This window comes from Thunnus maccoyii, chromosome 3, assembly GCF_910596095.1.
Source record: "Thunnus maccoyii chromosome 3, fThuMac1.1, whole genome shotgun sequence".
NCBI classification, from domain to species: Eukaryota; Metazoa; Chordata; class Actinopteri; order Scombriformes; family Scombridae; genus Thunnus; species Thunnus maccoyii.
The window spans coordinates 34779107-34795880 of NC_056535.1; the positions used below are offsets into that span (position 1 = coordinate 34779107).

A 16774-nucleotide genomic window follows, 5' to 3' on the forward strand; every position below is an offset into this window, starting at 1 on the left:
CTTCAGGTTTAACTTGGATGGAGCTCCAGTCTTGTGGTTGTTGTTTATGGAGTTTGTTTTCCGAAAGCCATTTGTTTGTGGTCAATGTTAAATGTGTGTCACTGGTCCAAAACCACAGCAGCTTTCTGCCACAATCTTTGTTCTCAAAACTCAGCATCCGACTCACACCGCAAATTAACTTCACTTCCACAGGACGGCGTTTGTTTACACCGTCTGCTTCTGAGAGCATGTCACTTCCTTTTCTAGACAATGAGACCTATCAGACCTCTAACTTTCGAAATCCTGAGTCAGTTCTACAGAAGAGCTTGTTGTTGTTTATCTGAACCAAACCATCTTCCACAGAACTTGTTGAGATTTCTTACAGTATTTTTTGTTTTTATTGTGGTTTCAGTCAGTCAGTTTGGTCCAGACTGAATCTTTTGGTACAAATATTCATGTTCCCCAAAGGATGAATCCTGTGAACTTTGGTGATCATCTGACTTTACTTCTGGCACCATTGAGTCCAAATCCAACAATTTGATTTATTATTTACAATTTTTTAAGATTATTTATTTAATCAAATACCTGCAAAACTAAGCTGTACTTTGTCTTTAGTGCTAATTAGCAAATGTTAGCATGCTAAAACACTAAACTAAGATGGTGAACATGGTAAACATTATATCTGCTAAACATTAGCATGTTAGCATTTATCTCAAAGCGCCACTGATTACACCCTCACAGCACACCAGTGGTGTAGGCAGAAATTATATTTTGGGTAAGCCATCTTTTCCCAGAAAAACTGACTTAGTTAGTTAGAAGAAGAAAGAAGAACATGCAAAAAACTGAAAAACAAGCGTTTACTTTGCAAAGTTTCGCATCACAAAGTCAATAACAGTAAAATACTGTCTATCCAACATGCTCAACCAACAGAGCATCAGACTATAAAGGCTGAACACAATACTATAGACAAAAAGTGTCTTTTATAGCCTCTCCAGACTAAAATACAGTATATATGCACCGGCAAGATCGGCTGCTCATTGGTTCAACAATTAATTAACCATTTTATTTATTGTTTGGGGCAGTTGTGGGAAGGACCACTGTATAAGCCTCTTGAGCTCTTCTGTCACATCTGTTTTGTTTCTATCATATTGATTTTATGCTGCTGTATATATGAGGAAATAACAAAATCAATTTTTTTTTTTCCTACAATTAAAAAATACCAGGGAAATCCTTCAGTTAAAGCCATTTATTGTCTGTGAAAACAAACTAAAATCAACACAATTTACAATAATGGAAAAGGGGGCTGCAGGTGGAGCCAAATCAGAGAAATACTTAAAAAATTAACAGTAACTTCTACTTCCAACACAAATACCAGTTTGTGACCTAAGTGGAGACATCAGGTTGTATCCATCAAGTGCACTAGTATAATACATTATTATAGTATTACTAGTATAGTACATTAGTAATAACATTAGCTGCAGTAACACCTGGAGGTCATTTTAATATGTTTACATAAACTCTGCTTTATATTCAGTCCAGATCAGGCCATGAAACCCTCCTGCAGTTTGTTGTTCAATGTCTCCATCTAGTGGCCGAACATTTGAACAGCTGTTATCTCAAACCTGTGGGACAACTACAAACCAGTGATACCAAATTCCCAAATTACAGTGACTTTAAAACAGGGCTGTAGATACCATTGATCATACTGAGGTAATGTCCTCTGTATTTTATTTTACTGTAATCGTGTGTGTGTGTGTGTGTGTGTGTGTACTGTTATACAGAGAAACTTGATTTTTTTAATGCGTGCAATCATTGATCCATCATTATAGATATGGTTATTTTAATAAGTTAACAACATATAGACAGCAGGAGATTAGTCTGATTTGAAGGCTTCCTGTGGAGACAATTTACTAACAGCAACTGAGAGAAAAGATCTGATTAAATGACAATTTTTTTTAGAGTTTTACATACAGTATATTTAATTAAACAATGAATTACATTTAATGTTTGCAAACTTTATAATCTGAACTGGAATGTAAAATAAAGTTCAACATGCAGTAATTGATTATTGGCTGTTGGTCTTCATGGCTCCACACAAAGTCAACATCAGAAAACATTAACAACCATTTAAAATGACACAGTATCAATAAAAAAACTAAAGGCTGAAGAGACCAAATATAAAGATCAGAAAATAAGTTGAATCATTTTATGTTTGACAAAAACAGCAACAAGTGAAACAACATGAACATATTTTGGAATAATGAGACAGCAGGAGGACAGAAGCTCCGGAGGTTAAATTCAGTGACTTTTCCCTTTAAAAGGTTCTGTATGTAGAAATCAGAAATTCCTTCTCATTAGTGACACCTGTGGCCATTAAATGAGCTGTAGTCAACGTCCCGGTGCTCCTGGCTGCGCTGTGTCTGCTGCCGCCGATGAGAGCCAATCTGCACCACCCGACTCACATAAAAATTTGTGTTAATCAACCACCCGACCTGATCAGCAAACCGCCAACTTAACACCGGTAGGCTGTGTTGTGTTTTGTTGTTATGCCGGTCGTTTGAGAGGCAAGGCACTCGGGAGCAAAAAAGTCACTTCTGTTGGATTTTCACGAAAAATCCGGCCCGAGTCCTTCACATAGAAATCAGTCCACAAGCTGTTACAGACAACCGAGAAAGTCTGAGAAGGTCTCATTCTTTACGTTACGTTACAATCCCTTCACTCATTGGCAATAAAAAAAAAAAACCCATTAATAGATGTAAATTGCTTCACAATTCTACATATAAAACCCTTAAGAATTAAATGAGAGTAATTATAAGAACCATCATCATCATTTCTAACTGCTCTGTTCCAGTGTCACAGAGACCTTCAGTGGGGAAATCTTCAGTGGGAGTTTATCCAAAATTTTAATGTATGGAAACAGTCTGTCAGTGAAAGTGTGTGTGAAGGTGCCTATGTGTGTGTTAGTATCAGGATCAGAGAATGACAGATTTCCTCTGTTCCAGTCCAGATTCACTCTGATCCTCTGGAGCTTCTTCTTCAATGGGAGAACAGTGGGGGGAGTGGGTGGTGACTGTGCTGAGTATTTACCTTCATCGAACATGATTGTCCATAATCCAGACTGTATGTCTTCCTTCCTCTGGACAGACTCTGATAACACACCCAGTATCCAGTTTGTATTGTCTCCAACCTCGACATCCCAGCTGTGAGTCCCTGAGTTAAAGCCCTCAGAGCCCAGGACAGAGAAGAATTCAAACCTCTCTGGATTATCAGGAAGCTGCTGTTTCTCTCCAAATCTCATACTGGTCAGATCTTCAGAAAGGATGAATCTTGGATAAACAGTGTTTGGATCCAGAATGACAGGAGTGTAGGAGACCATCTCCTTCATCTTGTTCCAGATGTTGAAGGTCAGGTTGCCCAGGTGTTTGGCCTGGTCTATCAGAGCTCCTGAGAGCAGCTGTGGATCATCCAGCAGGAGGCAGAGCTGGACTTTTTCCACTGCAGCCTTGTAGTTGTGCAGGAATGAGACGTCTTCAGATCTCAGCTCCTCCTCTGTGGCTCTGACTGTGTGTGAAAGGGCTGCTATATCTTTGCTCAGAGCCTCCATGTTCTCCTTCATCATCTGACTCTTCTGCTCCTCTTCCTCCCTCAGAGCAGCCATCCTGGCCTCCTCTTCCTCTTCTAGAAACTGGTGAAGCTTCTTAAACTGCTCCTTAATCTGCCTCTCTGTGTGTTGGGCCTGGACCTCAATGTGTTCTGCTGTTTGATCAAACTTCACTTTAACTTGTTCACAAACCTCTAACTTCTCCTTTAAGGGCTTCAGAGTTTCCTCAAGTATCTTCTTGTGTTGTCGTGCAGCTTCATCAACGGGTCTCAATCTGTGGTTGGTGTGTTGTTCTGAATCTCTGCAGACGACACACACTGGCTGCTGATGGTCCAGACAGAAGAGTTTGAGTTTCTCAGAGTGCAGACTGCAGAGAGCCTCTGAAGCTCTCTGATCTCTGTCCTGTAAGAAGGACTCACACAGCTTCTTTAACACCAGACTAACAGGTGGTTCTTCAATTGAAGATCTTTTCCTACAAACTGGACACCCACGTGTTAGTTTCTCTCTCCACCAGCTCTTCAGACAGTCTTTACAGAAGCTGTGGCTACATGACAGAACAACAGGATCTCTAAAGATGTCATGACAGACCGGACAGCGGAGATCCTCCTCTGATCTGGAAGACATTTTGACTCCAAGTGAAGCTGAAAACACAGCAGACAGTTAGTACAGTCAGTCATGGCTCCCCTCCCTGCTCTACTAACTTCACTGACATTTACTTTCACTTTGACTCCAGTTTTTAGTCAAACTCACATTCAGTGTGTGGAGAGTCAGCAGGTTGAAGCAGCAGAGTTCTAGTTTTCCACTTTTCTCTCGTGTAGCTGTACTCACTCAGAGGAAGTTGTTAGTTTGGTCTGAAGGTGAATCTGATCGTCTGTTTTTCAGTCTGTGTGTGTCTTTAGAGACGAAGAACAAACTGCTTCCTGCTTTGTCTCACGTGAGTCAGGTGAGGGGTGGAGCTTTCTCAGACCTCCTCCAATAAATGCTGTTGCTTAACATGTAACACAGAGTGTGTTTCATTCCACAGTTCAAAAATACACCTACCAACACCTCTAAAGATTAATGACTAACATCAATTTATCTGATTTTATCTGTGCAGTACAGAACATCATGACCTTTATGAAGCTCAGAAAATAGTCTGTCATTCATAGGATCAGTGGTTCTGTTGTGATGGAGCTTTTATTGTGTAGGAACTTAAGGTTCACATAGCAGTGGTGTAGGCAGAAACTGTATTTTGGGTGGGCCATCTTTTCCCAGAAAAAATGATTTATGAAAAGTTAGAAGAAGAAAAAAGAACAAAAACAAACTGAAAAACGAGCTTCCAGGTTACTTTGCAATGTTCTGCATCATAAAGTAAAACACTGTCTATCCAACATGCTCAACCAACAGAGCATCAGACTATAAAGGCTGAACACAACACTATAGACAAAAAGTGTCTTTTACAGCCTCTTCAGACTAAAATACAGTATATATGCACTGGTAAGACCAGCTGCTCCTCAGCTCTACAGCACACAGCTGTTAATGAACTATTTTATTTATTTTGGGGCATAAGTTGAAGGGAGGACCATAGTATGAGCCTCTTGAACTCTTCTGTCACATCTGTTTCGTTTCTGTTATCTGGATTTTATGCTGCTGTATATATGAGGAAATAACAAAATCTAAATACTATGTTTTTTTGCTACAATTAAAAAATACCAGGGAAATCCTTCAGTTAAAACCATTTATTGTTTGTGAAAACAAACTTAAAGCAACACAATTTACAACAAAGGAAAAAGGGGCTGCAGGTGGAGCCAAATCAAAGAACTACTTAAAAATTAACAGTAACTTCTACTTCCAACACAAATACCAGTTTGTGACCTAAGTGGAGACATCAGGTTGTATCCATCAAGTGCACTAGTATAATACATTATTATAGTATTACTAGTATAGTATATTAGTAATAACATTAGCTGCAATAACACCTGGAGTTCATTTTACCATGTTTACATAAACTCTGCTTTATATTCAGTCCAGATCAGGCCATGAAACCCTCCTGCAGTTTGTGGTTCAATGTCTCCATCTAGTGGCCGAACATTTGAACAGCTTTTTATCTCAAACCTGTGGGACAACTACAAACCAGTGATACCAGTGACTTTAAAACAGGGCTGTAGATACCATTGATCATACTTGAATTAATGTCCTCTGTATTTTATTTTACTGTAATCGTGTGTGTGTGTGTGTGTGTGTGTGTGTGTGTGTACTGTTATACAGAGAAACTTGATTCTTTTTATGCGTGCAATCATTGATCCATCATTATAGATATGGTTATTTTAATAAGTTAACAACATATAGACAACAGGAGATTAGTCTGATTTGAAGGCTTCCTGTGGAGACAATTTACTAACAGCAACTGAGAGAAAAGATCTGATTAAATGACAATTTTTTTTAGAGTTTTACATACAGTATATTTAATTAAACAATGAATTACATTTAATGTTTGCAAACTTTATAATCTGAACTGGAATTTAAAATAAAGTTCAACATGCAGTAATTGATTATTGGCTGTTGGTCTTCATGGCTCCACATAAAGTCAACATCAGAAAACATTAACAACCATTTAAAATGACACAGTATCAATAAAAAAACTAAAGGCTGAAGAGACCAAATATAAATATCAGAAAATAAGTTGAATCATTTTATGTTTGACTAAAACAGTAACAAGTGAAACAACATGACCATATTTTGGAATAATGAGACAGCAGGAGGACAGAAGCTCCGGAGGTTAAATTCAGTGACTTTTCCCTTTAAAAGGTTCTGTATGTAGAAATCAGAAATTCCTTCTCATTAGTGACACCTGTGGCCATTAAATGAGCTGTAGTCAACATCCCGGTGCTCCTGGCTGCGCTGTGTCTGCTGCTGCCGATGAGAGCCAATCTGCACCACCCGACTCACATAAAAATTTGTGTTAATCAACCACCCGACCTGATCAGCAAACCACCAACTGAACACCGGTAGGCTGTGTTGTGTTTTGTTGTTATGCCGGTCGTTTGAGAGGCAAGGCACTCGGGAGCAAAAAAGTCACTTCTGTTGGATTTTCAAGAAAAATCCGGCCCGAGTCCTTCACATAGAAATCAGTCCACAAGCTGTTACAGACAACCGAGAAAGTCGGAGAAGGTCTCATTCTTTAGGTTACATTACAACCCCTTCACTCATTGGCAATAAAAAAAAAAAACCCATTAATAGATGTAAATTGCTTCACAATTCTACATATAAAACCCTTAAGAATTAAATGAGAGTAATTATAAGAACCATCATCATCATTTCTAACTGCTCTGTTCCAGTGTCACAGAGACCTTCAGTGGGGAAATCTTCAGTGGGAGTTTATCCAAAATTTTAATGTATGGAAACAGTCTGTCAGTGAAAGTGTGTGTGAAGGTGCCTATGTGTGTGTTAGTATCAGGATCAGAGAATGACAGATTTCCTCTGTTCCAGTCCAGATTCACTCTGATCCTCTGGAGCTTCTTCTTCAATGGGAGAACAGTGGGGGGAGTGGGTGGTGACTGTGCTGAGTATTTACCTTCATCGAACATGATTGTCCATAATCCAGACTGTATGTCTTCCTTCCTCTGGACAGACTCTGATAACACACCCAGTATCCAGTTTGTATTGTCTCCAACCTCGACATCCCAGCTGTGAGTCCCTGAGTTAAAGCCCTCAGAGCCCAGAACAGAGAAGAATTCAAACCTCTCTGGATTATCAGGAAGCTGCTGTATCTCTCCAAATCTCATACTGGTCAGATCTTCAGAAAGGATGAATCTTGGATAAACAGTGTTTGGATCCAGAATGACAGGAGTGTAGGAGACCATCTCCTTCATCTTGTTCCAGATGTTGAAGGTCAGGTTGCCCAGGTGTTTGGCCTGGTCTATCAGAGCTCCTGAGAGCAGCTGTGGATCATCCAGCAGGAGGCAGAGCTGGACTTTTTCCACTGCAGCCTTGTAGTTGTGCAGGAATGAGACGTCTTCAGATCTCAGCTCCTCCTCTGTGGCTCTGACTGTGTGTGAAAGGGCTGCTATATCTTTGCTCAGAGCCTCCATGTTCTCCTTCATCATCTGACTCTTCTGCTCCTCTTCCTCCCTCAGAGCAGCCATCCTGGCCTCCTCTTCCTCTTCTAGAAACTGGTGAAGTTTCTTAAACTGCTCCTTAATCTGCCTCTCTGTGTGTCGGGCCTGGACCTCAATGTGTTCTGCTGTTTGATCAAACTTCACTTTAACTTGTTCACAAACCTCTAACTTCTCCTTTAAGGGCTTCAGAGTTTCCTCAAGTATCTTCTTGTGTTGTCGTGCAGCTTCATCAACGGGTCTCAATCTGTGGTTGGTGTGTTGTTCTGAATCTCTGCAGACGACACACACTGGCTGCTGATGGTCCAGACAGAAGAGTTTGAGTTTCTCAGAGTGCAGACTGCAGATAACCTCTGAAGCTCTCTGATCTCTGTCCTGTAAGAAGGACTCACACAGCTTCTTTAACACCAGACTAACAGGTGGTTCTTCCGTTGAAGATCTTTTCTTACAAACTGGACACTCATGTGTTTGTTTCTCTCCCCACCAGCTCTTCAGACAGTCTTTACAGAAGCTGTGGCTACATGACAGAACAACAGGATCTCTAAAGACGTCATGACAGACCGGACAGCGGAGATCCTTCTCTGATTTGGAAGCCATTTTGTCTCCAAATGAAGCTGAAAACACAACAGACAGTTAGTACAGTCAGTCATGGCTCCCCTCCCTCCTCTACTAACTTCACTGACATTTACTTTTACTTTGACTCCATTTTTTAGTCAAACTCACATTCAGTGTGTGGAGAGTCAGCAGGTTGAAGCAGCAGAGTTCTAGTTTTCCACTTTTCTCTCGTGTAGCTGTACTCACTCAGAGGAGGTTGTTAGTTTGGTCTGAAGGTGAATCTGATCGTCTGTTTTTCAGTCTGTGTGTTTCCTTAGAGACGAAGAACAAACTGTTTCGTGCTTTGTCTCAGGTGAGTCAAGTGAGGGGTGGAGCTTTCTCAGACCTCCTCTAATAAATGCTGTTACTTCACATGTAAGACAGGGTGTGTTTCATTCCAAAGTTCAAAAATACACCTACCAACACCTCTAAAGACTAATGACTAACATCAATTTATCTGATTTTATCTGTGCAGAACAACATGACCTTTATGAAGCTCAGAAAATAATCTGTCATTCAGAGGGGCGGTGGTTCTGTTGTGATGGAGCTTTTATTGTGCAGGAACTTTAGGTTCACATAGCAGTGGTGTAGACAGAAACTGTATTTTGGGTGGGCCATCTTTTCCCACAGAAACTGATTTATGAAAAGTTAGAAGAAGAAAAAAGAACAAAAACAAACTGAAAAATGAGCGACCAGGTTACTTTGCAATGTTCTGCATCACAAAGTAAAACACTGTCTATCCAACATGCTCAACCAACAGAGCATCACACTATAAAGGCTGAACACAACACTATAGACAAAAAGTGTATTTTATAGCCTCTCCAGACTAAAATACAGTATATATGCACCGGTAAGACCAGCTGCTCATCAGCTCTACAGCACACAGCTGTTAATGAACTATTTTATTTATTTTGGGGCATAAGTTGAAGGGAGGACCACTGTATAAGCCTCTTGAACTCTTCTGTCACATCTGTTTCGTTTCTGTTATCTGGATTTTATGCTGCTGTATATATGAGGAAATAACAAAATCTAAATACTACGTTTTTTTGCTATAATTAAAAAATACCAGGGAAATCCTTCAGTTAAAACCATTTATTGTTTGTGAAAACAAACTTAAAGCAACACAATTTACAACAAAGGAAAAAGGGGCTGCAGGTGGAGCCAAATCAAAGAACTACTTAAAAATTAACAGTAACTTCTACTTCCAACACAAATACCAGTTTGTGACCTAAGTGGAGACATCAGGTTGAATCCATCAAGTACAGTAGTATAATACATTATCATAGTATTACTAGTATAGTACATTAGTAATAACATTAGCTGCATTAAGACCTGGAGGTCATTTTACCATGTTTACATAAACCCTGCTTTATATTCAGTCCAGATCAGGCCATGAAACCCTCCTGCAGTTTATGGTTCAATGTCTCCATCTAGTGGCCGAACATTTGAACAGCTGTTATCTCAAACCTGTGGGACAACTACAAACCAGTGATACCAAGTTCCCAAATTACAATGATTTTAAAACAGGGTTGTAGATACCATTGATCAAACTGAGGTAATGTCCTCTGTATTTTATTTTACTGTAATCGTGTGTGTGTGTGTGTGTGTGTGTGTGTGTGTGTGTGTGTGTGTGTGTGTACTGTCATACAAGTGCAGCTGGGAATACTGTCAGTTAGGCGTACCATGGAATATTGTATGTTAGGAATACCCTGCATATTATAAATTTAAGATACCCTGGAATATTAAAGGAAAGGGATATTATGGACTATTATAAGTAAGGGGTATGATGGAATATTGTAGTAAAGGGGTATGACAGGAAAGGGCTATTTTAAGAGAGACTTGATCCATTTTATACATACGATTATTGATCCATCATAATAGATACTGTTGTGACTCAGTAGGAGCAGTTTTCTTATTAGCAACAATTATAATTACCAAATATAATTATTAATTATGAAATATGAATACAGTTATTAATGTAAATTAGTAACAATGGGGCACTACCTTGAGGTCAGGGACCAATAACCAAAAAAGTGAAATCAGTCTCAAAAGAGGTGTTCACTTTAAGAATGTCAATATCCGAGAGACACTGACATTTAAAAAGATGGACAGTGAAGGTTTGAGTCTAAGCTCTGACTCTCTCAATCAGCCACTTTTCACAATAGGTGAGCACAATAACCACAGAAGATTTCTCTTTAAAGATATAACAGTGTCTATTAAACAATAACAAAGTTAACAAAATTAGCCGATTTTGACCAATAAATCACTATCCTAAAATCTAATTATACCTAAGGAACAACAACAGCTACGTACAGTGAAAACGCATGTAAGTGGGAGCAAGCGTGTGTGTATGTGTATGAGTATGGGAGTGTAGATGGATATTTGCTTGTCTGTGTGTGTGTGTGTGTGTGGGCAAGGTTGCAACCGTGATCTAGGAAGATGACGTTGCGTGAGATTTAGGATGACTGTCATGATCTCGTGAATGACATCACGCGATCTTAAGGATGGTGGACGTGATGAAGTCACATGTCTGGTGGTAGTAGTAATGAGGGGCAGAGTGACACTGTGTCCCATGTTATGTGACCATCAGATGTGTAAGAAAGGTGCATGTGTGTGTATTTGCGGTTGTGTCGGGTGTTAGTAACAAGAGATAGAGAAAGGAGGATAGAAACTGCGGCTCACGGTGAAGTCCTGCGAGGGGAGAGAGCAGCAGTTTTTTTGTCCACAGAGAGCACGCGTACCAACTGCAGTCTGTAACGCACGTTGTCTGATTTTCGATCGACAAGCAACTTACTTTGTTCACTCAGAGTGGCACATGCAAAGACAAACACAAAAACAGTCTAGCGTAGTGAACACAACTAAACAGGCAGCAAACTTAAAATACCCCTCGGAGTATAGCAGAACAAAAAGAATTCGGCGGTCTGCCAGTTCACAACAAAAACATAAGCAATAAAGCTTAAAAAACCAAAAGCTAACAACACACAATATAACACTGTCTCTGTCCTGACGTATGCATCTTACTTGGGTCACTTCAGAAAGCGATCAGATGTGTATTTTAGTCCGTCAGTGGGGTCCAGCACAGGTCCTCTGATGCCTGGTGCAGGCGGTGACATCCTGGTTTCCTTGAGGGTTAACGGCAGCTGGTTTCTCATTGGCAGTGAAGAAATACGGGGAGTCGACTTGGTTGGAAGGCAGCGGGGCATTGGAGTTATCCACATCTCCACAAAGAAATCCATTTCTTCCTACTGCCGGCAAACAAAAAAGTGCTGGGTTGCACAGCGTTCTCTTCTTCGGTTCCGGTGATTGTGGTTGGGTGAAAACAGGATGAAGCCTAAGATCATTCAGCGAGGGGAGAATCTTCCAGTCGGTCGGGAAAAAGTACATGTGCCCAGGGTTACCTCTTTTAATAAACAGGCTCACAGAGAAAGCAAAGCTTCCACCGGCATGGTTACTGTGGATAGGTGAAGATTTCTGTGTGCAGCTGCTACTTAAAGCTTTGGTGATGTCACGGCTGCATTGCCATGACTCCTGGTGGTGTTGGTGTGCCTCTGCCAATGAGAGACCAGAGTTTGAGGCTTCCTAAAGAGTTCACACCTAGGTGCAAACTGCAAAAAGCAGGCTGGGAAATGGAGTCTGTGAGAGCAGCATTTTGGCACTGTTCTTTGATTTCAGTGGTCAGGCTTCAGAGTTTACATGTAGACCTGCCTTTGTCTTACCACGTGGTTGAGGTCCCTCCATTTGGTCTGAAGAGTGGGCTGCTGGCCACAGTCTTCGGAGCAACCCAAGGGCTTAGGAGGAGGTATGACCTGTGGGTTACACAGTCCATGTCCCTGAAACAAAGAGTCTTTAATCCCTGAGGAGAAGCTAGAGAGTCTGTACAGTTCCACAGTTCCTGAGTTTTGTAGAGGCTTGACTGGGCAGAGTTCTGACTACATCTAGGTACACAAGGTATTAACCAACACAATCCTCTGCTGCTCTTTAGTTATCAACAATAATAACACAAAATCAGGAAAAAGAAAACAAAAGGGAAAAAAAGAAAAAGGAAAGGTGGTTAGGTTAATAGGCTCACTCCTGAAAGAGGTTGGAGTTAACCAGTTGAATGGCCCAGACTGGTGTGCTGAATGGCAAGGAGAGAGTCCAGTCTGGCCTGTGTGTGTTTGAATGTACCTGTAAGTGATGTGTGAATCCTAGTCCTAACTGGATTTGGGTTGAACTGCCAAAATCATGTGTCAGATGTTCGTGAAGGTTGCATAACACTGTTAGTAGCACATCTAAGGATTTAGTCTGACTTACTTACTCATCTATGTTACACCTGACTTCAAACCTGACGTAGTATCTAATGCATGCAAAGGTTATGGGGGAAGCAGACTGCAAACTGACAGTGGTTATTGAACCAGATGGAGTGGTACTAAGTGTTAGTGCTTGCTGAGATTGTGGGTACAGTACACTATGCTTAACTGGAGGGGACACAACCACAGTGAGTCCACCCCCCTTTGGTGTGGAGGCTGCGCCACCCATTTACAGGAGTATAAATGGCTGAAAGACTTCGGTCTGGGGGTCGGTTTGGTCATCATCCTCACGGTTTTGTTTCCCACCCCCCTGGTGAAGTAGTTGGCATCTGGGAGGTCCTGTTCTGTCGTCCATCTTGACACGAGGCATCTTGTTGCCTTCCAGCACTAGTTCAGCATCTCCTGATGTGTGGATCCATAGAACTCCAGCGTCATCTTCGGGCCCTCTAGCAGGGCACATGAGGTGAGGTAAGTCACACAGGCAGTGTTCGACTTCCAGGAGATAATCATCAATGTCTGAATCTTGATTATCTGGGTCAAAGCATTCGATGTTGCTTGCAAGGGACTTATTTATTATTAATCATTAATAATTAAAAAAGAAGAAATAAACAAAACAGATCAGCCTGTGTTTCCACTTTGTCGGTTAACAACCTTCCCAACCTCAGATTCTTCCTGAAGAAACTGACCCATGGTTGAACCTAATTGCCAACCGCTGCTATAATGTCTTCATTCTGGAGACTCATTTATACATTTTTTGCCCCAAGAGATTTTTTAGATGTAAGTTTCACAGAGCAGAAGAGACACACCCAACCGCATCATTCTAGGTCCTGCAGTGAGTCAACTCTGACGCCAACAGAGCAAACAGAGAGCTGTGATACATGAGAGAGAAAACACAAGGAAGTGCTGCCTCCTGGTGGCTGCTGTCGACTGTTGCACAGAGAGCAGCAAGAATTAATCACACTGCTAAGAATTAGACTTAAGATGCTCTAAAGAACCAATTTAAGAGGAAAAAAGTGTGAGCATTAAGACACATTTATCAAGTGACTTACTGCTAAACTTTTGACACTTTTAAAGGATATTTCTGGTGATTTTCTATATTGTTCTTCTTGTCAACAAATCTCATGTTTGGATCCAAACCAACAGTGAACTGATCTACTAACAAGTATTGTGTGTGTATCCAAGGCCTGATATATCTTATTCCTCTGTACCGTAGACCTCCGTTGTTGTCCAAAAAACATTAATAACACATCAGTGAGTCACAGCGCTGCACTGGGTGACATGTTCCTTCATCATGAAGAGTTTGGTCACGTTAGTTTGTTTAGAAACGGCTCCAAATAACAGCGATCACGCTGTCAGTCTCAGGAGAGTAGTTCTGTATAAGGCAGACGCCACTGAACATGTGCAGGAATGTGGTTCTGTTTACCGCTTAACTAACTTGTTGTGCTACATATCACAACCTCTTGACTTTGTACTACATTGTACACTGTAAATATTGGGTGAAGAACGTAGTACCACATTAACAAGTGCAGACAATGAAGATGAATGAAAATTAATTTCTTTATTCTTTTCTTTTATTTCCAAATAAATGATAATAAATTCTGATTAAATGACAGAATTCAACAGATGAAAACTGAATAAAAACACTTTCACAGACAGAATTATTTTGACTTCATCACATCAAATGTAAAATTGTGCAGATATTTTGAATTATTTCACATAGAGTTTCATACACAGTATATTTATTTAAACAATACATTACATGTAATGTTTTTTAACTTTGCAATTTGCAGGAGAACAGAAACTTCAGAGGTTAAATTCAGCGACTTTTCCCTTTAAGAAATAAATGAGAGTAATTAAAAGAACCATCCTCTTCGTCTGTAACTGCTCTGTTCCACTGTCACAGAGACCTTCAGTGGGGAAATCTTCAGTTCATTCACAGTGTTAATGTATGGAAACAGTCTGTCAGTGAAAGTGTGTTTGAAGGTGTGTATGTGTGTGTTAGTATCAGGATCAGAGAACGACAGATTTCCTCTGTTCCAGTCCAGATTCACTCTGATCCTCTGGAGCTTCTTCTTCACTGAGAGAGAAATGGAGGAAGCTGATGGTGACCATGCTAAGTATTCACCATTATAGAACCCTATTCTCCATAATCCAGACTCTATGGTTCCCTTCCTCTGGGCAGACTCAGATAACACACCCAGTATCCAGTATGTACTGTTTCCAACCTCGACATCCCAGCTGTGAGTCCCTGAGTTAAAGCCCTCAGAGCCCAGGACAGAGAGATAATAATTAAACCTCTCTGGATTATCAGGAAGCTGCTGTCGCGCTACTCGTCTCACACTGGTCAGATCTTCAGACAGGATGAGTTCTGGATAAACAGTGTTTGGATCCAGAATGACAGGAGTGTAGGAGACCATCTCCTTCATCTTGTTCCAGATGTTGAAGGTCAGGTTGCCCAGGTGTTTGGCCTGGTCTATCAGAGCTCCTGAGAGCAGCTGTGGATCATCCAGCAGGAGGCAGCGCTGGACTCTTTCCACTGCAGCCTTGTAGTTGTGCAGGAATGAGACGTCTTCAGCTCTCAGCTCCTCCTCTGTTGCTCTGACTGTGTGTGAAAGAGCTGCTATCTCTCTGCTCAGAGCCTCCATCTTCTCCTTCATCATCTGACTCTTCTGCTCCTCTTCCTCCCTCAGAGCAGCCATCCTGGCCTCCTCTTCCTCTTCTAGAAACTGGTGAAGCTTCTTAAACTGCTTCTTAATCTGCCTCTCTGTATGTCGAGCCTGGACCTTAATGTGTTCTGCTGTTTGATCAAACTTCACTTTAACTTCTTCACAAACCTTTAACTTCTCCTTTAAGGGCTCCAGAGTTTCCTCAAGTTCCTTCTTGTGTTGTCGTGCAGCTTCATTGATGGGTCTCAATCTGTGGTTGGTGTGTTGTTCTGAATCTCTGCAGACGAGACACACTGGCTGCTGATGGTCCAGACAGAAGAGTTTGAGTTTCTCAGAGTGCAGACTGCAGAGAGCCTCTGAAGCTCTCTGATCTCTGTCCTGTAAGAAGGACTCACACAGGTTCTTTAACACCAGGTTACAAGGTGGTTCTTCCGTTGAAGATCTTTTCTTACAAACTGGACACTCATGTGTTGGTTTCTCTCTCCACCAGCTCTTCAGACAGTCTTTACAGAAGCTGTGGCTACATGACAGAACAACAGGATCTCTAAAGACGTCATGACAGACCGGGCAGCAGAGATCCTCCTCTGATCTGGAAGACATTTTGTCTCCGAGTGAAGCTGAAAACACAACAGACAGTTAGTACAGTCAGTCATGACTCCCCTCCCTCCTCTACTAACTTCACTGACATTTACTTTCACATTGACTCCAGTTTTTATTCAAACTCACATTCAGTGTGTGGAGAGTCAGCAGGTTGAAGCAGCAGAGTTCTAGTTTTCCACTTTTCTCTCCTGTAGCTGTACTCACTCAGAGGAAGTTGTTAGTTTGGTCTGAAGGTGAATCTGATCGTCTGTTTTTCAGTCTGTGTGTCTCTTCAGAGACGAAGAATAAACTGTTTCCTGCTTTGTGTCAGGTGAGTCAGCTGAGGGGTGGAGCTTTCTCAGACCTCCTCTAATAAATGCTGTTGCTTCACATGTAACACAGGGTGTGTTTCATTCTAACATTCAAAGATACACCTACCAACACCTCTAAAGTTTAATGATTAACAGGTTTTACCTGATTTTATCTGTACAGTACAGAACATCATGACCTTTATAAAGCTTAAAAAATAATCTGTCATTCAGAGGGGCGGTGGTTCTGTTGTGATGGAGCTTTTATTGTATAGGAATTAAAGGTTCACATAGCAATGGTGTATGCAGAAACTGTATTTTGGGTGGGCCATCTTTTTCCAGAAAAACTGACTTATGAAAAGTCATAAGAAGAAAAAAGAAAAAGCAAACTGGAAAACGAGCGACCAGTTTATTGTGCAACGTTCTGCATCACAAAGGCAATAAGAGCAAATCACTGTCTATTCTACATGCTCAACCAACAGAGCATCAGACTATAAAAGCTGTACACAACAGTATTGTTACCGGTCTGGGTGACAACTCGTTATATTGTTACTGTGGTGTAGTCTTTTTCTTCTGCAAACTAGGGCATCATCAGCTCCTCCGGGGGGATTCTTATCTGGGCACCTCCGGACACCCAACCTGTGTTGGTGCCCCAGTCTTCCCC

General features: G+C 41.1%; 3 protein-coding genes across 3 annotated transcripts; all 3 read right to left on the reverse strand.

Annotated features, from left to right (window-relative positions):
- Window positions 1–2733: 2733 nt before the first annotated feature.
- On the reverse strand, window positions 2734–4464 carry LOC121893450 (nuclear factor 7, brain-like). Its single transcript, XM_042405556.1, has 2 exons — window positions 4331–4464; window positions 2734–4221 (listed from the first exon to the last, which is right to left on the reverse strand). The coding sequence occupies exon 2, from the start codon at window positions 4202–4204 to the stop codon at window positions 2813–2815; it is 1392 nt and encodes a 463-aa protein (XP_042261490.1). The 5' UTR covers window positions 4205–4221; window positions 4331–4464; the 3' UTR covers window positions 2734–2812.
- A 1705-nt stretch (window positions 4465–6169) lies between these two features.
- On the reverse strand, window positions 6170–8848 carry LOC121893466 (nuclear factor 7, ovary-like). The gene has a single exon (XM_042405557.1). The coding sequence runs from the start codon at window positions 8269–8271 to the stop codon at window positions 6880–6882; it is 1392 nt and encodes a 463-aa protein (XP_042261491.1). The 5' UTR covers window positions 8272–8848; the 3' UTR covers window positions 6170–6879.
- A 5139-nt stretch (window positions 8849–13987) lies between these two features.
- Window positions 13988–16107, reverse strand: LOC121893402 (zinc-binding protein A33-like). Its single transcript, XM_042405553.1, has 2 exons — window positions 15950–16107; window positions 13988–15840 (listed from the first exon to the last, which is right to left on the reverse strand). Exon 2 carries the CDS (start codon window positions 15821–15823, stop codon window positions 14411–14413), a length of 1413 nt encoding a protein of 470 aa, XP_042261487.1. The 5' UTR covers window positions 15824–15840; window positions 15950–16107; the 3' UTR covers window positions 13988–14410.
- Between the last annotated feature and the right edge of the window lie 667 nt (window positions 16108–16774).